Here is a 22,262-nt window from a genome sequence, read left to right on the forward strand (position 1 = left end):
GGGACATATACAAGAGCCGGGGGCATGAAACAAATAGGGCCCGGAATGTGCTTGGTCAGTGCAGGAACCAGTGGTCCAACAATGAAAGTTACTTAGCAATAACAGGAGTTCTTGGAGCTGTGTCTCTGTGGGTAGAGTGGAGACAGAATTAAGCATCATTTTGGGGTCTGAGGAGAATCTGAGCCCTCAGGCAGTACTTCATACAAATTTGTGACACTTGATCCAAATCTGTGTAATGACTCCATGCAGTGGCGATTTGTGTCACATGACAACGTTGCTGAGGTGGGTTCTAGAGAAACCACACGAGCTAAATTCAGTGTGACGATGACTTGGCCCATAGCTGTTCAGTGTCAAGGCCCTTTTGGTGGATGGAGTTCAAAAATCACAGGACAGACTGATCAAACCCGATTGATCATTTTGGCTGAGCCTGTGAGGTCTTACACTCAGCCAGGGGAGCTGGTGGCCTCTGTGAGCCTCTGGGTAAGGAGGTGGGAGGAGGCAGAGGGTGGAGACAGCGGGACGGAGAGCAGACAGTCCTCAGCACTGCCTGAAGTGTACCCCCACCAACCTCCCCTAGCCCTTAGTGCTGCCCAGAGTGAAAATTGGAAGGGGAGAATGCGGGACCTGGGGCACCCTTGGTGTCAGGTTAACAGTCTCATCAGTTTTAAATGCCTGTTGACTGTGGGTTAATAGCACAACTCACCCCTTCCAGTCCAACACCCCATTGCCATTTAGCAGCTTGACATTCTGAACGACCTGTTATGGAGACTTGCTGAAGACATTTCTGTGCCAATGTTATGAAGTGAGGCATGACTCTGTTTCCCTACTCACTTTGTACTGCTACTCACAGGCTGCAAGAGTGTTCTGTGCCTATGTCAACCCCACCACAGGGGAAAACAGAGTCCCTGGCACGAGCTGGAGGATGGTTACAGTGAGTCCTTGAAGCAGAGGGAGATGAGAGAAGGTGGTACACATGGAGCTTGTGGGTGAGACCGGAGAGACAAGGAACCCCTGCTATGTCCAATGGGTTCAACTTAATGTCCCAAAGCAACAAAGTGTGTGACTCCCTTCAGTAAATACAAACCAATTTATGTATTTATTTTTTGGTGGAGGGACAACCTAACTCATGATTTGGAAACTTTTTAGACCAAATATTCCTGCCACAAGAACTGAATACCCCCAAAGTACTAGTAAAAGTTGCATCATGTTGCTAACAACACGCTTTGGGAAGGGCACTGCAGAGCGCTGGGGCAAGGGATGGAGGGAGTGAGGACAGGTAGAATTATATGCTGCAATTCTTCCCATTACTTGGGCCCGGGCCCTAAGCCAGCATAAACTGACACTGCTTATTCAAATCAATAGTTCTCCACTGACTTTCTGCTGCTGAGGGTCTGTGCAAAATGGGGGCAGTAACAGTGCCCACTGCATGTTTGGGGAAGGTATGTACTTTTTGCTTGAAAGAGAAAAAAAGGAGCAATACTCGTAGCCTCAGAAATCTATTTATTTACAAAAACACTTGTACAAATGGCATATATATTTTTTTTTTCAGTGTAAAAAGGGTACAGTCTGCAACCAAAAAAAAATAAAATGTAGCTTTATGTATTTCAAAGTATGGCTTTTGAAATGACTGTCCCTATAGACTTAATATTCATGACAGTTTCTGTCTCTACGTTACAATCAGTATGATACAGGCTGATGGAAGAGAAAAATCCCAAATAGGAGTGACAAAAATGCTTCTTAGACTCTCTTGGGAAACAAATCAACCAGTAGTATGAGTTAAAGCTAGAGTTAAAATTCTGACCTTGAGTTTCCTGGCTTTTATTAGTTTGCATTAAGCACACTTTTATGTAAATGTGGGGTCCCCTTGCATTTTTTTTTTTTTTGGAAAAGGAGAAGGCTCTTTCAGAATATTCACAGAATGTGAGTGATGTACCACGAGACTCAGCTGGTTTCTTAGAGCTCTACATCTACAGCCTCTCTAAGGTAAAACCATATTTAAGAGTATCAAAGAGAACCTACCATTTTTCAAGCCTAAGCAAATTGGTTTTTGGCTGAGGTCAAATCCCTGATGACCAAAGCCCCGACAAAGGCTAACCAATAGCGGCGAAAATAACCAGGGTGAAAAATGGTGACAGATGTTCACACGCACAGAAAAAACGGTTGCAAATATTTTGTCTTCTCTGAGGTGAACCACACATCATGACATACTTGCACGCCTAGAAGTAATGGAATATCTGGCTGCCGGGTGCTTGCCCTCTTGTGTGAGTAGGTAAATGGTGTGAACAGACATGTCCACTAGTAATTTTGCACAATCTTCCTTTCTGGCTGCTGCCTTTACTTATTTCTTTTCAAGAATTTCTGGAAGGAAATAAAGAGCCTGTTTTAGCCTCCTTGAAGTATGGATTATCACATCTCCATGACAACAAAGTGCGTTACAAAGGTGAGAAAATACTAGTACCCCCACTTTACAGAAGGCGAAACTCAGGCATGGAAGTTAAGCACCTACCTCACATAGGAACTGAGCACCAGACTCCACGAATAGTCTATTGAAGTCAGTGGGACTATTTCTGGATTAGAGCAATACTTGCTGGGTGTAAGGGTGTCAGAATATGGCTTACAGGGATTAGGCAGCAGGATTGGGACTGAAACCGAGCCGACCTGATGCTCAGAACTGTGCTGTAACCAACAGTTTGCAGGACCTCACTTGATAGCTTTAGTTCAGTGAATGGGAAGCCTGGTGCACCACAAAACACAGACATGGTCAGAAGACCAAACAGCAGGTGAGCAGGGCCAAGCCGATAGCGCACACACAACTCCCTGTGGGCCACATTCATGACAAGATTTCCCTGCCCAGTCAGAAAACTTTCAGCTGCCCAGGACACAAAGCCTCATATCTCACAGGAGGCTGCTGAATGTTAATCTGGTAACAGTGTTTGTTCCCAAAGGCCTGGCTTGTCTCCAGCGTTCCCTGTAATTTTTCCCATCCATGTGCAGACTGCATTTCATTATGTGCACCAAAGCATATGTGGATGTGCACCGCCAATAGAATGCTGCCCGCATGCTGCCCACTGCGGGCGCTCTGATAATCAGCTGGGTGGCACTTGACTCTCCCCTGAGTGGCTGCTCAAGTTCACAGCTTATGGGAAACGCGTCTCTTTTCATATAAAGCTAAATTTGAGTTGAGCTAGGCACAGTCCACCTATTCATTTAATAGTTCTAGGCTATCATGTCAGCTTCCTATTGGCGCTCACTCTCTGCTGGACTGGAGTTTGTTTCTGAACAGCTGTCCCCCTTTGTAAGGTGTCCTTTTGAAAGCGCCATCACTGTGCTTCTGTGTGTGCTCTTATTTAATGCATGGAATTACCATATAAGCAAACTTATTCCACTGGCCCATACTGTATTCCTGTATACAGGGCTCATCCCACAAACGATTAGTTCCTATGTTCCTCTTTTTTTAATCCTTCTGTGCATAATGGAAATCACTACCGTGCATTTTGTAAGGGGTCGTATTGCACATCAGTTCTTCATCACTGTGAAGAGGTAACAAATTAAAATCTAGGCCCTCATCTTGCTGCCTCAGAAGTCAATGGCAATACGTCATATATGCAGAGAATCAGCGTCCTCATTACATCTAATTTGCAAATACAATGCATGTAAGTTAGGCTTTTTTAAAGTTAAGGGCTCATAAGACCTTGTCCAGGCACGTACCACAACTCCCCTTCAGATTCAGGATCTTGATTTATTTCCCTTAAATACCCATCACAAAGTCACAGAAAGATGGCTCTGTGATTTAAAAAAAGGGCTTTAAACCAGTGTTGTGAGGACTCCTGTACACTGTGCCAAAAGGGGGTCCTCTCATCCAACTGTATCTCCCAATATCAAAATTTCAGCGCTGTCGATCCCAGAGTTTTGAGGCCCAGGAAACTCATCTGCTATAGATATGCAGTAGACGGATAACAGGTGCTGAGAATTTTTTTCCCACAAACGTCTAATACTGGATGTATAAAGCGCTTAATATAGACAAAAGTCAATTTTTTCCTCAAAATCCCAAAGTTGTGTTCCCTGCAGCTTGCACGGAAAAATCTCACAATGAAGCATTCTAGAACAAGCCGTGACAAAAGAAGCATCCTTATGACCCACCTGTATCAAACGCAATGCTTGCTTGGATTTGCTGTTCAGACATTTTCTTTGCCTGCTCCCTTTCATTGTGACACTGTTGGGAGAAAAGGTGATTTAGTGTGAACTGGGCCTGGACAGGATGAATGCTAAAATAATATGCCCTGCATAGTATTAAACATGCACTTACATCACTTCGACTTTCTCACAACTGCTGCTTTGCCCATATATTTCAACTTTGGCAATGTGTTTTGGGAGGATGGCAGGGGCACCAGGTCCAACACAAAGACAGCGTCCTTTGCTGGAAGTTAGCATGCCTACAATGCCAGAAAGAACATGGTTGTATACATGCATTTGAGCACAATATTGCTTATTGCGAGAACTCCATTCAGCCAAACTCTCCTTTTTTTTCATACTGGTGTAACTCCACTGAGTCATTGCAGTGTTAGCAGATGTGAGAGGTGAAATAAGGTCAGATTTTTTTTTCCCCAGAGCATGTATTCTGACAGATCAGAGCGAAAAAGAGACAGCGCTTCACATGTATTCAGGAAATCAAATAACTGAAATCAGGGGATGTTGAGAACTTGAACTCTTTTGGAGAAGCTGCCCGAAAATCATTTGTTTATTTAACCTTTTCATTTCTAGCACAGGTGGCTCCAAATCATGTTTCAACTGCGGACTCAGCAAATGAAAGTTGGACACGATCACAGCTGCTGGGGAGACTTTTGCACAGTACCTGCAGGGAGCTTATGCTGCTGATCCTGTACTTCTGCCTCCTATTATCGTATTTAATAAAATTGCATATGCATAATGAAAAGTATCTATTTTACCCCACACTAAGCATTTATTTCCACTTTGCTTAACAAATCAGACTTCGTCTGCTGGGAGAGATCAGCGTCCAGAAGGGATGGGAGAAACCTCCTTCAGTAACAAAATAAGATTGTACCAAATGAGTGAATTTTCCTGCTCTGAGCCTACCTTGCATTGTCATTTAGCAAAGCCAGCAGCTGCCTCTGCTTTACTGCCTGAAGTATTTCCTGATACCAGGTACTCAACTGGCTCCCCTGGCAGCCCAAGGCAATCCAATAGCTGGGGCAGAGAGGTACCAGCAAGTACCGGCACAAAAAAACCACTGCCTGCTCCTGTGCCTGTGCAGCCGTTAGTAGATTTGATCTCTAACACAACACTTCTAAGAGCTTGCAGAATGTTTAACCAGGGGTCTTTGTTCTAAGGGTTTGAGACAGTTGAAAGTTTTAAAACGCTTGCCAAGAAAGAGGAGCAAAGGGCAATGCAAGTTTGCAGGAATAATGTAACCCTCAAGCTATGCCACAGCGAATGCTACTGTACCTTGCACCAGAACTGCCGCCAGAAGAAGGAGGAGGGAGAGAAAAGTGACAGACTTCATGTTCGGCTCTGGAGTGGCTGCTGCCCTTCTCTTGCAGCACTGCTGGAGTCAAATCAGCGTGGTGTGGAGTTCGGTCTTCTGGGCTGCTATTTGTAGGGCATTTTTGCTCATTCCACACTTCTGTAGGTGGAAATTCCCAGGGGCAGAAAACCCCATATTTGAACTGCCTCGTCGATGTAGAGAACTCTCTGCTAGTTTCATTTTTCAGGTTAGAAGAAATAGCTACCTTTTCCTCTCAGTACAAGGATCTGATCATTCATGATTGTATTACTTATTTAGTTTTACATGGCACGCCCCAGCTATGTGCTCTGGCTGGCTTTACACATGCCAGTTTCCACCCAAAAACTATTTTCACCCTTATTTTACCAGACAATGCATAGCAAGAACTTGACGTGAGAAATTTGAGTAGATCACAGAGGCTAAATGGATGCAGCAGTGTACCCGACAAGCTGTGCTTTTGTGTGGCTGCTCAGGAGAGACTCAGATGCTGACCAGCTGATGACCAGAGTGCCCAAAGCTAAGTTTTGTTTCTCCTGGTGGTGCATATTTGCACCTGCCTTGGTGCACATAAAATTTGTTCCACACGTGGATGGAAAAAATATGCACATGGATGGAAAAGATTAGCAGGAACACCGGGGCAGATGATCATAGAAATTGCAAGACTGGGTCAGACCCCAGGTCTATCTAGGCCAGTATCTTGTGCCCCAGTATGCTTCAGAAGACAAAAAGGAGTAAGCACTTCCCCGTAGGCAGAAATGGAACAACCATCCCGCCCCTCTCCCCCAACACACACAGCAGTAGGTCCCGTCCTGGGATCTGGTATTTGGAGATGGGCTTAAACCCTCAAGCATAAGTTAAATAATGCTTTAGCAACATTTTTTCTTCACATTGATTATAATTCTGGGCAGTCTTGACATCCACATAAATGGCCAATCCCTTTTTAAACCCTGTTAAGTTCTTGGCCTCAGTGTATTCCACAGTCTAATTACATATGTGAAGAAGTCTTTTCTCTTCTTGGCTTTGAATTTCCTACCTTTTAACTTCAGCTGAACTCTTGCTCTTTTATTATGACAGGGATTTGTAAGTGTGTGTGTGTGTGTGTGTACATGCTCTCCTTAAACCACCTAGTCTCTTTCCATTTACCTTCCTGGCACTGCTACCTACTTTCATTGATTGCCAGACCTTCTCCATGGCAGAGAACAGCTGGATGTGGTTATTGTAATGTTTCCTTTTATGGGATTATTATTAGTCACTTGATGCCACATTAAACAAAGTATTAACATGTTGACTAGTGTTATCAGGAGACTGATTTCTTCCCCCAGGAAAAAGCCCAAATGAATTAGCATTCACTAAAGCCTAAGGCAGAGGACTCCGGTTTTTACCCATGTGTAGTACCCAAAGTACTGAGACCTCAGCTGGGGTGAGTGAAGTCTCTGCTCTACAGCCTTAGCTGAGAGCCACCTGGCCTTTAGCTTGTGTGGTAGTATAGAGGGCTTTAGATCCTCTACTCCCAAGTTCTGTTCCTAGTGCCAGCAACCTCAGTCTGTAAATTGCCCTTTTCTTGCTAACTATTACGAGCACGTCACAACAGAAAACCCTCCAACAACATAGTTCAGATTATGTTGTGTTGAAAGGCAAATGACAGATCACGTTCCATTCAGCTGGCAGTGTTCACTGTCAAGTGCAATATAAAAAGAGTCACCCTGGATATATGTTTCAGTGCCCATTTTAAGCCAGATAACAAATTTTTAATAACAGAGAGAAAGCTGTGCTAGTCCATATACTATCAAAACAAAAAAGCAGTAAAGTAACACTTTAAAGACTAACAAAATAATGTATTAGGTGATGAGCTTTCATGGGACAGACCCACTTCTTCTGACCATATTGAATCTGTTCTGGGCTGGCTATGGTCAGAAGAAGTGGGTCTGTCCCACGAAAGCTCACCACCTAATACATTATTTTGTTAGTCTTTAAAGTGCTACTTTACTGCTTTTTTGTTTTAATAAACTTTTAAGTTATTTAATGGTTTGTTCTTCTTGCTACAGGAGCGTTCAGATTAGTTTCCTTGTTTTAACGCCTTCTTAGCTGGATAGGAAAGTATTATTACTTCACCCAAGCTTTTAGTATTAAGTCTTAAGTCTCAGGTACAAGGTGGGAAGGCTGGTTGGATATGTTCAACAGGAGCCTCCACTGAAATGTGGCTTGATTTGGTTCATCTACGGATTCGGTTTCTCAGAACATGGTTCTCCCTGCCTCTGACTTGGTCCTTGATTCTGCAGGAAGAGAAGTACCTTTAAAGGTCCTCAGTCACGCTGTTAAAGCATGGAGCTGCCTTTCTCTGACTTATGGGCAGCTTAGCTTCTCACTGAGGTACTATGTTGTCAGTCCTGGGCTTCTTCTGAACAAAATCTTACGACCCTTTAACTTCTTGTCTCGGTTATAATACTGCAGGCTGGCCAACAAGGGGGGCAAAGAGGGCAGTTGCCCCAGGGCCTGGTATTCCCTGGAGCTCTGGCTGCCGCTTGCTGCTACTTTGGCTGTTCGGCTGACGCATGAGCTCCAGTCCCCTTTGAAATGCCACAGGAGCGCTGTTGTGCGCCGCCGCATGGCTCTGAAGCAATGGGTGGGACCCCAGCACCACAATCCGAGTGGCGCTAAGGGCTGACTGCCCTTGGCCCTGCCCCTTCTGGGGGCACGGGGCCAGGCCCCTCCCACCTTGCCCTGGAGACCATGGCAGCTGTCAGCCTCGCTGTAACACTGAATGTGCTTTGGCATCAGCTTCCTAGCTCTCTCGGCAGTTACATAAGCCTCTGACTTTAAGCCTTGGCCTTGGGGCTAGTCTAAGCTAGGGCCTTGTCTGTAGCATGCCTGGTGAAGATGCTGTATGCCAGCCAGCAGGAGCTGTTCCATCAGCATAACTCCGCATTGCTGCGACATGGTAACTGCATTGGCGAGAGAAGCTCTGGTCCCAACATGGTGCTGTCTGCTTAGGTCAGTGTAATGTGTGTTGCTCGGGGGGCCAGCACTGACACCCCAAGTTATGTAAATTATACCAAGTAACTGGAAGTAAGACAGTGGTTCACTTGAACCATAGAATCATAGAATCCTAGGGCTGGAAGGGACCCTAGGAGGTCATCTAGTCCAGCCCCCTGCTTCAAGCAGGATCAACCCCCACTAAGTCATCCCAGCCAGGACCTTGTCAAGCCAGGACTTAAAAACCTCTAGGGATGGAGAATCCACCACCTCTCTAGGCAACGTATTCCAGTGCTTCACCATCCTCCTGGTGAAGGAGTTTTTCCTAATATCACCCTACACCTCTCCCTCTGTAACTTCAGCCCATTGTTCCTTGTTCTGCCATCTGACACCACTGAGAACAGTTTCTCTCCATCCTCTTTAGAGCTCCCCTTCAGGAAGTTGAAGGCTGCTATTAAATCACCCCTCAGTCTTCTCTTCTGTAAACTAAATAAGCCCAAATCCCTCAGCCTCTCCTCATAGGTCTTGTGCTCCAGCCCCTTAATCATTTTTATTGCCCTCCACTGAACCTGCTCCAGCACACCCACATCGTTTTTATACTGGGTGGGGAGGCGCCAAAACTGGACACAATACTCAGATGTGGCCTCACCAGTGCCAAATAGATGAGAACAACAACTTCTCTAGATCTGCTCACAATGCGCCTCCTAATGCATCTTAATATGCTGTTAGCCTTCTTGGCTACAAGGGCGCACTGTTTACTCATATCCAGTCTTTTATCCACCATAACCCCTAGGTCCCTTTCTGCTGTACTGCTGCTTAGCCAGTCGGTCCCAGCCTCTAACTATGCCTGGGATTCTTCCTTCCCAAGCGCAGGACTCTACACTTCTCCTTGTTGAACCTCATCAGATTTCTTTTGGCCCAGTCCTCCAATTTATCCATGTCCCTCTGGATCCTTTCTCTACCTTCCAACTTATCTACTTCTCCCCCTAGCTTTGCATCATCCGCACACTTGCTGAGGGTGCAATCCAGTCCCTCATCCAGGTCATTAATAAAGATGTTGGACAACACCAGCCCCAGAACCGAGCCTTGCAGCTCTCCACTTGAAACCGACTGCCATCCAGATACTGAGCAGCCAGCTTCCCTCTGTCTCCTCACAGAAATCCCCTGCCTTCATCCTCTGCGCACCAGTTCATTTCCACTTCCCACAAAACAATTCATTTTCAGAAGTGAAAAGAGTCTTTTGCAAGACTTCTTTGTGTGGGTGGGTGCATGGGTGGGTGCATGGGTGGGCGCATGGGTGGGCGGGTGACTGGGCTTCTCTTGTGTGGGTAGAAAAAAGTACAATTTGAGAGGTTTTTATTTATAATTGCCTGGAACATTCCTGCACGTTTTTGTAATAATTGCAGCATAATCTCATATAGTGCCTTTGTGAAAACTAGTTCACTCTAAACTTTGGTCATACCAGTTTCAGCTAACACAGCTACAAATCACAGAGCTAATACAATCAGGGACCTTCTCGCCAAGAGTGGGGACCATTGCATGGAAAATCCCCACCCCTGCGGTCTCTTCTTCTATTCTCTTCTACAAGAAATGCTACTGTCACTTGCTGGAACCATATCATATGTGAATAAAGTTACTGGCTAGATGAGGGTTCAGCTAATAGGGCAATATTATCATGAAAGGGATTTGAAAAGTCAAATTCTACCTTGAGATGTGTGCCCAGAACTTTCCTCGAACTTAAGGCGAACCACATGACTTCAAGGGCAGAATTTGGCCCTTAAATATGTCACAGTCATCTTCATTTCCATAATGTGTTTATTCCAGAGCAACTTGCAAAATGAGCCTTCAAAAGTTGCTTAGGGTATGGTTTTCAGCTGTGCTCAGCACCCAAAACTTCCACATGAAGTGGGTGGGAGGTGCAGGTGCTGAGTAAGTAGACCCTCGTATCCCTCTGAATCTTACTGTCTGTGAAAAGAAAGATTATTCCATTGCCTTCTACAGGCTTTGGATCAGGTTCATTGCTACGTCATGAAGCCATTTGCCCAAACATTGGTTGATGAAAACAGTGAATTGCCGTGCAAAGATGCCTGAGAACTTAATAACTGAGGCTTGTACAATAAAAACACGTTCCGTGTTCGGAAATGGGTCTTGCAGCACTGCAAATATTTCAATATTCATTCCTTCAGAAGGGATATTTTTTATATCAGCTGTGGCAGACCCAACGCAGTGGGCTGCTAGAGCCTAATGGAGGGCCAATACCTAGGGAGCTGGGTTAGTGGATTCCTGTTTCCTGCACAGGAGGCATCTGAGACTCAGTAGAAGCTGGCTTGTAGCATCTGGCTAATTAGACACGTGCTCTCAGTTAAGGCCAGGAGGCTCACCTTAAAAGGGTTCCTGAAGGTAATGGAAGCAGGAAGAAGAGGAGTGGACCAGGAGCAGTGGAAGTGTTGAGAGAGTTGAAGTTTGGGTGAAAGGGGAAAAGCCCAGCAAAGGTACCTGACTGAAGGTGATAGGGGAAGTGGGTGGAGAAGTGACCCAGGGAAAAGGCTGCTGTAGTTGGGGCAAAGGAGAAGCCCCATCAGCTGCCTCTATTCAGAAGTCCAGAGTGGTGGGCAGGCCTGGGCTTCCGCCACCCATCTCCCATGTCCTAAGGGGTTGGACCCTGGCAGGAATAAGTGGGAGCAGGAACTGCCAGAGGGGTTTTGCCCAGAGCTAGACTTGCCTGTGATGAGAATGGCCTAGGAAGTGGTGTCCCTCGCCTTGGGAAAGACAAGAGGCAGTGTGAGGATCACTGTGAGCCTCTGAGGCCTGGTAAAAGGCTCCTAGGAAGCACAGGACCCACAGTGAGCGGCTGGGGGCTCCAGCGCACACTTTAAAATAACAGGTCACAGAGGCTGTTCTTAGAAGATGGCACTTTTGTTCCTGACACCAGCTTGTCTTTTGCACTTCATGTCAGCTACCTGCTCTGAGTAGCCGTGTCTACACGTGCACGCTACTTCGAAGTAGCGGCACTAACTTCAAAATAGCGCCCGTCACGGCTACACGCATCGGGCGCTATTTCGAAGTTAAATTCGACGTTAGGCGGCGAGACGTCGAAGTCGCTATCCTCATCAGGAGATGGGGATAGCGCCCTACTTCGACGTTCAACGTCGAAGTAGGGACCGTGTAGTCATTGCGCGTCCTGCAACTTCGAAATAGTGGGGTCCGCCATGGCGGCCATCAGCTGAGGGGTTGAGAGACGCTCTCTCTCGAGCCCCTGCGGGGCTCTATGGTCACCGTGGGCAGCAGCCCTTAGCCCAGGGCTTCTGGCTGCTGCTGCTGCAGCTGGGGATCCATGCTGCAGGCACAGGGTCTGCAACCAGTTGTCGGCTCTGTGGATCTTGTGTTGTTTAGTGCAACTGTGTCTGGGAGGGGCCCTTTAAGGGAGCGGCTTGCTGTTGAGTCCGCCCTGTGACCCTGTCTGCAGGTGTGCCTGGCACCCTTATTTCGATGTGTGCTACTTTGGCATGTAGACATTCCCTCGCAGAGCCTATTTCGATGTGGTGCTGCGCAACGTCGAAGTTGAACATCGACGTTGCCAGCCCTGGAGGACGTGTAGACATTATTCATCGAAATAGCCTATTTTGATGTTGCTACATCGAAATAAGCTACTTTGATGTAGGCTTCACGTGTAGACGTAGCCAGTGAGTAATAGCTGTGCCCTCATGTTAGAAACGACCGGCAGACACATGCTAAAGTTTGCAAGTGGAACTAGGCATCATTTAGTAATAATCCATCCCCCAGTGAGGCTGATGCAATCTATCCAAAGTAAATTCATTACAGGTTGAACATCTCTCATCCAGCACGCTCAGGACCTGACCGGATGAGAGAATTTGCTGGACGACAGGATATCAATATTTTCTAGCATATTACCAATACTTCCACTGCTTACTGGGCTCTTAGAAGACATTTGGGGTAAAGCAGAGCTAAATAACAGAACAGAACATGGAGAGCCAGGACTGGTGGCCGTAAACAAACTTTATGGGACCCTGGGAAACTTGGCCACACCCGTGATAAGTAGTCATTCAGCTAACTAAAATCATGACGGATTAAGGAGTTTGCCAGGCAAAACAGTTCCAGATTAGAGAGGTTCAACCTGTGCCTCCACTTAGCATCTTCTTCATGAGCATGCACTTCGCCCTCGTGTTAAGCACAGCCAAAAAGTCGTTTATGGCCCAACGATGTAGCATTGCACCTGCAGGGATAGATGCTTAGGGGCTGAAAATTGCTGTCAGTGGAACAATGAGAATCCATACTTGCTAAGGGTCTGCCCCCTGTTTTAAAGAAACCACAGCTCTGGTGGTATAGACAGTCCCAGAGGTGGAACTGGTATTATGGATGCAAGTGAGGTCTTTTTTCTGGTCATCTGCTAATAGAAACGGCACTAAGGTAAGCAAATCTGCATATTTACATTTGGAATAGTGGCTTTTTCACTGCATTGGGTAACACTCAGGTTCCATTAACAATCTGGGTAAATTACAAGATTCATTCACTTCTATGATACAGTGATTTTATTGTTACTAAATGTTCCTGTGGACAATTGGTACTTCCGAAGCTCTCTGTTGCACTTTACCACACTGCAGAACCTGGAGGTGAGCAGCCAAATGGCAAACTTATTGCCTTGACTATAATTAGTTATTTAATGCAATATGTGTGGATGTTTTGGTTTGCTGCACACATTGTCCTTCCTCTTCGAGGTTTCAACATGACAAACCGCTCCTGCAAACGTGCATAATACAGGAGAGCAAGAAGTGAAAAAGAAGAAGAAATGCCTACTACAGTGTTTATAGGCTTACACAAAACTAGCATTGTAATTCTGAGCCATAAATTAGAGCTGTGAGGCCAAAGAACAAGCTAGCTGTATGTGAGGAAATTCCCCCATCATTTGGTCATTGTATAAATGGCCTCAAGATACAGTAACTGTGCCCTTTGCGGTCAGACAAAAATCCCATGCCTGCTGCACTTCAGGGTCAAGGAGAGAGGAATCTCTCAGCAGTTATCACGGGGAAGTCCCAGTGTCCTTAGGGACCTCACGACTTTCTATTTACAATGGAAACTGCAGAGCCTGCAAGGATTTCTACAGCCATTTCTGCTTTCCTTTTTGACCATGACCTCCTCTGACACGTACACAACATGGGAACCAGATATCTTACCCTCCCAAGTAAAACGTGCATGCAGGAGACAGAGCTGTTATGCACAGACATGGACTTTTAAGTTGTCCAAGGTAACAAAAGTTCAACTCAGACACTTACATAAAACTGCATATTAAAAGTCAGCAAAAAATTAGACTGAATTTGTCCAAAGGAAAGGGTTACTGACACCACTCAGTGACAGCGTTAAGATCCTCAGTAGCAAGAAAAGGAGAATGGAGTCAGAAATCAATAGACCAAAACTGGAGGGGTCAGAAATTAGCTCTAAGCGGTCAACAGAATAAAGATGGAGTGAGCTATTCCATTCATTCCCATCTCCTTTGGAGTCCTTAGGCATTGCTCAGCATCCCTAGTGCAGCCTTTCTCCATCATGCCCTGGGAAATCTTTCCATAAATGTCCACATTTCTTTCGCTGGCTCACAGTTTGTTCAGCACAGATTCATCACCCCACACAGAAGTGAGATTCTGGGTCTCCTGATGGCTCCATGCTGGGACTCTTTTGTGACCCTGAAAACTTTGATCAGAATGAGAACCCTGAGAACTCATGATGGCTAGATGTGATGGCTCCTGAGGTGGGCTATCCATGCTGGTCAGAGAGAAAATCAGGTTCCCAGGCTTCCTGTTGAGTCCTTCCTGTGCGCCTGGAGAGCAGTGGAGGTGAAAGTGGCCAAATTGGGCACATGTGGGGCATTGTGGGATACCTCTGGAGGCCAACAAAATTGGTTTAAAGTAACGCTGTTTCCACACTAGCATCATTCAACCTATTAAATTTGAACTTGGCGTTACTCCCCCTGGGAGGGGTGGTGTGAGGAAGTGGACCTTAGCTCCCCTTAAAATAGACCTAATGGAATTTGCAGTGAAGACAGTCACATTCCAAAAGGTTGAAAAAGCTACCAGAGGGGAAGCTGTTCTAGATTTAATTTTAACAAATAGGGAGGAAATTATTGAGAATTTGAAAGTGGAAGGATGCTTGGGTGAAAGTGATCACGAAATCATAGAGTTCACAATTCTAAGGAAGGGTAGAAGGGAAAACAGTACAATAGAGATAATGGATTTCAGGAGGGCAGATTTTGGTAAACTCACACAGCTGGTAGGTAAGGTCCCATGGGAAGCTAAACTGAGGGGAAAAACAGCTGAGGAGAGTTGGCAGTTTTTCAAAGGGACATTATTAAGGGCCCAAAAGCAAGCTATCCCGCTGCGTAGGAGAGATAGAAAACATGGCAAAAGACTGCCTTGGCTTAACCAGGAGAACTCCTTGCCTGCGGCTGTAGTGAAGGCCGAGACTATAACAGGGTTCAAAAAAGAGCTAGGAAAATTCATGGGTAATAGGTCCCTCAATGGCTGTTGGGCAGGATGGGCTGGGATGGTGTCCCTAGCCCCTGTTTGTCAAAATCTGCAAATAGGTGACTGGCAACGATTCCCTGTTCTGTTCATTCCCTCTGAGGCACCTGGCATTGGCCAGTGTTGGAAGACAGGATACTGGGCTAGATGGACATTTGGTCTGACCATGTACGGCTGCTTTGATGGTCTTACTATCATATTTAATATCGTAAATGACTGATAAATATGTTTCCTTATTTTAAAAACTCTCTGCATTTAAAATGAAGGAGTTTTAAGGGGCATGATTAAGTTAAAAGCCTCCCTTAATGGTTTACATCTCTAATGGCTTTAACCATTCTCTTTCTTGCTAATAAAAGGTTTGGTTTTATAACAGTAGCTGTTGTCATTGTACTCAGCAGGCTGAGTTCTCTTTATTCTAAACCTTAAACCACATTTGACTGTTTAGGGCTGTACAATGACAGGGTCATATTAACATCTGACTTTTGGGCCCATCCATCATAATTAACAGCTTTCTTGAACACAGCCTGCAACTGTGAAACTCTTCGCAGAAATTGATCAAGATGGGCATTAACGACAGCACATGCAGATCAAACTGTATAATCCACTTCCTCGTCCTAGCTTTGCCTCATTACTCTTACTACTGCTTAACCCTGGTATTCTGCATGGGTCACCTATGGGTCATCTACAAGTCTCCTCCACTTCACTATGTCTTGGGACAAAACTTCCAGCTGGCTCCAGGAGTACCCCAGATGTTCTCCTTCAGTCTCAGGCGACCTCCTCATTGTCTGAGATCTTCCTCTTCTCATTTTCCTTGCAGGTTCCATGTGAGAGCTTGACGGGCTATGCTGGATGATGGTTTTCTGAGAGTGTGGCCTAGACACCCCCACTTTCTTCTCTTGATTTCAGCGTCAATTGGTTCTTGTACAGCTCTGTTCCAAAGCTCCTCATTTCTAACCAAGCCTTGCCATTTGATGTGAAGGATGTACCTCAGGCACCTTTAGCTTGTGATCTGAAGACTTTTTAGTACACCAGCTCTCGCATCCATACAAGAGCACACTCTTCACATTTGTGGTAAAGAACCGCAGTTTTGTCTTCACAGATATTACTTGTGATCTCTATATGGGACTGAGAGTCTTGAATGCAGCTGTTGCTTTCCCTATCCTGGCATTGATATCTTTGTCTGTTCCTCCATCTCTGCCCATAATACTCCCCAAGTAGGTGAACTACTCAATAAAACCCAGAACAAATGCCTCTCCTGCGAGGAGTCACTCTGTCAACATGTTCCCAAAACCCACCTCTTCAAATTTTATGGATGGTGCCTGGCCTAAAGGTGGTGGAAGGATCTAAAAAGGACAGTACTAGGAGCAGACACTTTGAGTGGCCTGAAAGCAAAATGGCTTTGATCTTGCATGCATTATTTTCTTATTATGTGACAGCTTCATTACTAGAAGCTTGCAACCATGGTGGCCCTTCAGTATGATCCTCTGTTAATCTCTGGATAAACAGTACTTTTATTCCACCCACGATGCCACATTGTCCATGCAAGATCTTCTTTTTCTGCCATCTGCTTTCCTTTCCAGTGCCCATAAACCTTCATTGCCCGCTGAACTGAGCATGTCTACAGAGAAAGTGGAATGACCTTCAAATGTGGCAGCTCTTGCTGTATCAGCAGAGAAACCTCCCAAATAGGCCCTTTGTGCAACACAATAGCAGTACTAACAGGATGTGCTGGAGCAACACGTATAAGGATGGTACTGTTGTAGTACCCAGAGCCACTTGAGACCTCATACTAGGATGAGTGAAGTCTCTGCTCTACAACCTTGGCTGAGAGCCAGCAGGCCTTTAGCTCATGTAGTAGAGCATAGAGAACCTATGACTGCAGGTTCAACCCTGGTGCTAGCAACTGGGGTCTGTCAGCGTTACACTGTGACAGGATGACTTCTGACCCCCATCCAGTCAACTTGCTGCCGAGTCCCTGCTGATGCTTAGTGAAAGGCAAGGTTCCCAATTGAAAAAGTGGCTGCAGGTTTCTTGGAGACTTTGTCCAGTGTTTGGCTCAGAGGTACACAACACTAACTCCTCATACTATGGTGCATGGTCAAACTGTTTGTCTGTGACTCTGTAGCGGTGTGGCCTGAACAACACAGGGAAAGGAATCCTCTGCTGCCATCTACCTGTGGTTGCACTGAACAGAGAATGGTGCTCCTGTCCCAGATGAGGTCCAGTTATTGGTTCGTAACCTGCCTTATTTCCCCTGACTTCTCTGTCTTGCTCGGGCTGAAGGAAAGCTTGTGGAAGCAGACCAAGAGGACATCACCCTAGTGCAGTAGGGTTCGATGTCCTCTCTCAGGAGCTTTGGAAACAGCTAGCATTCCGTGCAGCACGATTTCAGTGTCACTGGAAAGTGCCAACTCACAAGGCCAAGGATGGACAGGATTATGAGATTTGCTTCAATTCAGAGTTAATTAGGGATAATCTACTTCATTTATCTTAACCATTCCACGCTACTACAGTTCCACAAGGTACACATTAGCTAGCATAAAGCACGACAGGACAATGTGCTCAACGGGTATGAGGCTCTCTGAAATGCTTACATCCCTTTCTGCCACGGGCATTCCCTGCCCCAAAGTACCTAACATCAGGGCCCCGGCGGACATGGCTGCAGCTGGGGAAATCTGGGGCACCTCTGAGGTTGCAAGTCCCTAGTGGAACTCAGCTAGGGGTGGGGGTTTCTGGAGTTTTTAGACCCTCGTTGTTTACCACCGTGTGTGAGCACACTGGCAAAATGCCACTTTTACATTCCCATAGAGTTAAAGCAGAGTTGAAGCAGGGGTTAGGTCTGTTTGCTTCAGTGCTTGACTTTCAATTACAGCTATAGGAACAGTGGCCAATAAGACCTGTCAAGGATGATGCTGTTCAACTGCTGTTTATGCCAGCAGAGTTTAAGGCTGTGCCAGACAGTGCATAGCAAACACAGAAGTTTCCACTCTTGCTCTCTGAGGCCTGCAGGCTGCTCTTTTTAATGCCTGCAAACAGACCTGCTGGCATGTTACATGACAGAGAGCGGCTTTAATTGTAAGCTAGTTAGTTCCAGATTTTTCCAATACCAGTCATGACATTCCTATGGGGCACCTTCATTCCCAAATAGAAATTGTTTTTAATCCTGGAAGTCACACCTTGGTCTGACATGCCACAGGGCAGTACAGGTGTCTGAGAGGACTCTGAATCTGAGCTGTTAGGAAGCTACATTGTGCCTTGTCTTTTTCTGAAAGAAACTCCCAGCACAGAGAGTGAGAAGTTATTGGAGTGATAAACCCCCAATGTCATTACATTTTCCCACAACTTTCCATGTCAGTACCTGTCTCAGTCTACATAGGTCCTGCTCCATTTTTCCCTCCCATTAGAAAATTCAAGTGCAATGGGAGGTAACAGATATGTACCTATCTAGTGTCACAAAGATTCTCCCCTTAGGCATAGAGAAAGATGCTGTCTGTGAACCAAGACTATTATGGCATCATATAGTCTGGATCGGTGTTCCCTTGAATTTTTTCCATGAATGGGCAGAACAAGTTTTATTACGTGCACCAAAGCATATGAGTAAAGAGTGTGCCCTTGTAGCCAAGAAGGCTAATGACATACTAGGGTGCATAAGGAGGAGCATTTCAAGCAGATCTAGAGAAGTGGTTGTTCCCCTCTATTTGGCACTGGTGAGGCCACATCTGGAATATTGTGTCCAGTTTTGGGCCCCCCAGTATAAAAAGGATGTGGATGTGCTGGAGCAGGTTCAGCAGCGGGCAATAAAAATTATTAAGGGGCTGGAGCACATGACCTAAGAGGAGAAGCTGAGGGATTTGGGCTTATTTAGTTTTCAGAAGAGAAGACCAAGGAGTGATTTAATAGCAGCCTTCAACTTCCTGAAGGGGAGCTCTAAAGAGGAGGGTGTGAAACTGTTCTCAGTGGTGTCAGATGGCAGAACAAGGAGTAATGGTCTGAAGCTACAGAGGGAGAGGTGTAGGTTAGATATTAGGAAAAACTACTTCACTTGGAGGGTGGTGAAGCACTGGAATGCGTTGCCCAGAGAGGTGGTGGATTCTCCATCCCTCGAGGTTTTTAAGTCCCAGCTTGACAAGGTCCTGGCTGGGATGACTTAGTGGGGGTTGATCCTGCTTGAAGCAGGGGGCTGGACTAGACCTCCTGAGGTTCCTTTCAGCCCTAGGATTTTACGATTCTGTGTTAAGCATGTGCACGATGTACAGCATCAAACACATGCTTCTGGCTGTAGGCAGCTGTGGGCATTCTGCTAATCAGCTGGGCTAATCACCTGAATGTCTCCTGGCTGGCCGCCCAACCACTCTGCTTAAAGGAAACTTTGGTCTGGATCCTATTGTGCTCTTGTAGAACATGTTACAGCATAATGAAGCAATAATGAAGAACTGTTTCTTTCTGTAACCCCCCTCAGACTTATTTCATGTAATAATCCCCCTGGAGTGGGTAATAGTTAGAGTCAGTGAAATCCCCCAGTGAAGCCCCAATACTTGATGTAAACACTTGCTATGTTGTTATAAGAAGCACATGGAATCTTTTTAGGGAAAAAGCCAATACACCAAGTTTATTGAAAATACAACATCAAAAGCAGCATCTGTGTTCACACACACACATCCTCCAGATGTCCTTACAGTTACCAGGCTATCATGGCCTGAGTCAATCTAATGGCCAGTTAGACTGAACACAAGTGTGGAGTTGGGCTCTGTCGGTCATGATCTAATGCTGGAAGGTTTTGCAGGACTGGACCAGAGAACCAAAGCAAAACACCCTATCTTTATACTTGTAAGTTCCCATTTGACGCTATAGATTTTGCAGAGTCATACAGGTTGAACCTCTCTAATCTGAAACTATCTCATCTGGCAAACTCTGTAATCTGGCATGATTTTAGTTAGCTGGACAACCACTTATCATGGATGTGGACAAGTTTCCCATGGTCCCATAAAGTTTGTTTACAGCCACCAGTCCTGGCTTTCAGTGTTCTGTGCCGCTATATAGCTCTAATTTATTCCTAAATGTCTTCCAAGACCCCAATAAGCAGTGGAAGTGTTGATAATGTGCTAGAAAATATTGATCTTCCATTATCCAGCAAATTCTCTCATCCAGCACTGGTCAGGTCCCAAGTGTGCTGTATGAAAGCAGTTCAACCTGTCCTACGATCGTTAATCCTTAAATGGTATTAATCTTGGGGGATTTCAGAGTTATTTGTTGATAGTTGGTGTCAAGCACCATTATTTCTTATTTGTTGTCTCACCTTCAAGGATGTCTGCCTCTGTCCAAGGTTGTCAATTCTGCTAACTCCTTTAGCATCAGGCACCATGAATGTTTTTTCATTGTTTCCTGATGTCTCAATAGCTACAAGTTTCTCACTTCTTCTTGACCATCCGGACATTTGTGATGGCTTTCACTCTTAGCCTTAACTATGCACACATCCTTCACTCTCACCAAACAATTTTACAGAATTTCAGACATTCCTGCTATAAAGGGCAACATGTATTTTAAGAAAGAAAACTGAAATTAAATGTGAAGTAAAATTGGCATAATTAAGATGGGTTTGGGAGTGAAAGTCAGGAAGACAGTGGTACAAACACATGTAAAGTGTGAAGAAATGGCATACGTAAAAAGTTTATGAGCATCTTGTAGTAAACATGCATCACATTACAGATCATTTTGTACACACTGTTCTTGAAATAAGGGCTACGAAAAATATGGCTTGACATTATTTATTAAGAACTGTCTCATATTCATGTACATTGTGGCTCTTGAAGTACTGATATTGCACAGAATTTGAAAAAATGGCTCTTCATGCTGTTTTGGTTTCAGATCTCTGCCTTAGCACCTTGTTTCTTAACTGGTCTGCATTAGGGGTATGCAAGAGAAGGCTGGGGGGTACTTACAATTTTTATTGTTTGAAAAAGGGGCACTTTCTGAAAAAAAGGTTGAGAAACACTGGGCTAGCTGGCAGCACAGCAGCTGCTTGATCCCTCAAAGAGGTAGGAAAAAGGAGAGTTCTAGCCCATCCTGCTCGCTCAGGCTATGGCTACGCTTCGGGGCTTTGGTTACACTACAGCCCTGTGTCGGCAGAAGTCATTGTTGGAAGAGCTATCCTGACAAAACTTCCATTGACAGAGTGCCGCCACGCAGAAAAGCCAATAAGAAGAGCGCTCCACTTTGTTGACAGAGCAGCCAGACTCCCTGGCCGCCGTCTCAACAAATCAGGCACCCGGAAGCAGAGAAGACAGGGCTGCTCATTGTCCTGGAGGCTCTGTCTGCTGAGAGAAGGCCCCCCCCCCCGAGAGCATCCACACAGATTTTTTTGTCACCCATTGACAAAGGTACTCTTCCTCACCTGGGAGAGGCAGAAGGTTGTCGGCTGAAGTGCCAACTTTTGTTGACATGCTATTGACAAAACACATTTTGAGCATGGATGCGCCACCAGTATTGTCGACCAAACCGGGGTTTTGTCAACAAAACCCTCTAGTGTAGCTGTAGTCCAGAGGTATTTCGAAATAACGGCTGCTGTTTCAAAATCACTTTGCGAGCGGCTACACAACACAGCTGCTATTTCGAAATAGTGGTTGGCTTATTTTGCAATTGGTAAACCGCATTCAGGCCGTGTGTACACTTGCACCCCGACACGGACATGACACGGACCGGGGAATATCAATGAGGCGCTATCATGCATATGTAGCACCTCATGAGCATAATGGTGGCTGAGCGAATTTCGAAGCTGCTGACTTCGAAGTGCTGACAGACAGTCTAGCTGCGGGCACTTTGCATTATACACCCAGCTTGGAAATTCCCTTACTCCCAATTCATTCTGGAATAGCTTATTTCAAAATAAAGCTGCTGGGTAGACACAGAATTTTGGATGAGACCCCCGTGGAAGCAGTGGTTGTAGGGGCTCTAATCTGAAATAGGCTTTATTGTGTTTGAACACACTATGGCAGAATAAGTTTTGCTTATTTGGGGGCTTCTGGAATAACAATTCAAGCATGAGCTATTCCAGAATAAATCTGTAGTGTAGCCACACCGTCAGAGAGCCAACGTGAGGCCCATTTCCGAGTTAAGTTTGTGCCACAAAACTCAAAACTACTTACACAAGACCACTTCCTCTCCTGTTGGGGCTGCAGAGGGATAACCTGCTCCCTACAATTTACCTTCAGCTGTCTCCAAAGAATGATGTGCTGCTACAT

The 22,262-nt window shown here is 45.5% G+C and overlaps 1 protein-coding gene across 1 annotated transcript; it reads right to left on the reverse strand.

Annotated features, from left to right (window-relative positions):
• Positions 1–1,536: 1,536 nt before the first annotated feature.
• On the reverse strand, positions 1,537–5,568 carry LOC142012182 (C-X-C motif chemokine 11-like). The gene is made up of 4 exons (XM_074992035.1): positions 5,464–5,568; positions 4,307–4,433; positions 4,141–4,213; positions 1,537–2,358 (listed from the first exon to the last, which is right to left on the reverse strand). The coding sequence occupies exons 1-4, from the start codon at positions 5,519–5,521 to the stop codon at positions 2,335–2,337; spliced, it is 282 nt and encodes a 93-aa protein (XP_074848136.1). The 5' UTR covers positions 5,522–5,568; the 3' UTR covers positions 1,537–2,334.
• Positions 5,569–22,262: the final 16,694 nt, after the last annotated feature.

Source organism: Carettochelys insculpta, chromosome 4, assembly GCF_033958435.1.
Source record: "Carettochelys insculpta isolate YL-2023 chromosome 4, ASM3395843v1, whole genome shotgun sequence".
NCBI lineage: Eukaryota > Metazoa > Chordata > Testudines > Carettochelyidae > Carettochelys > Carettochelys insculpta.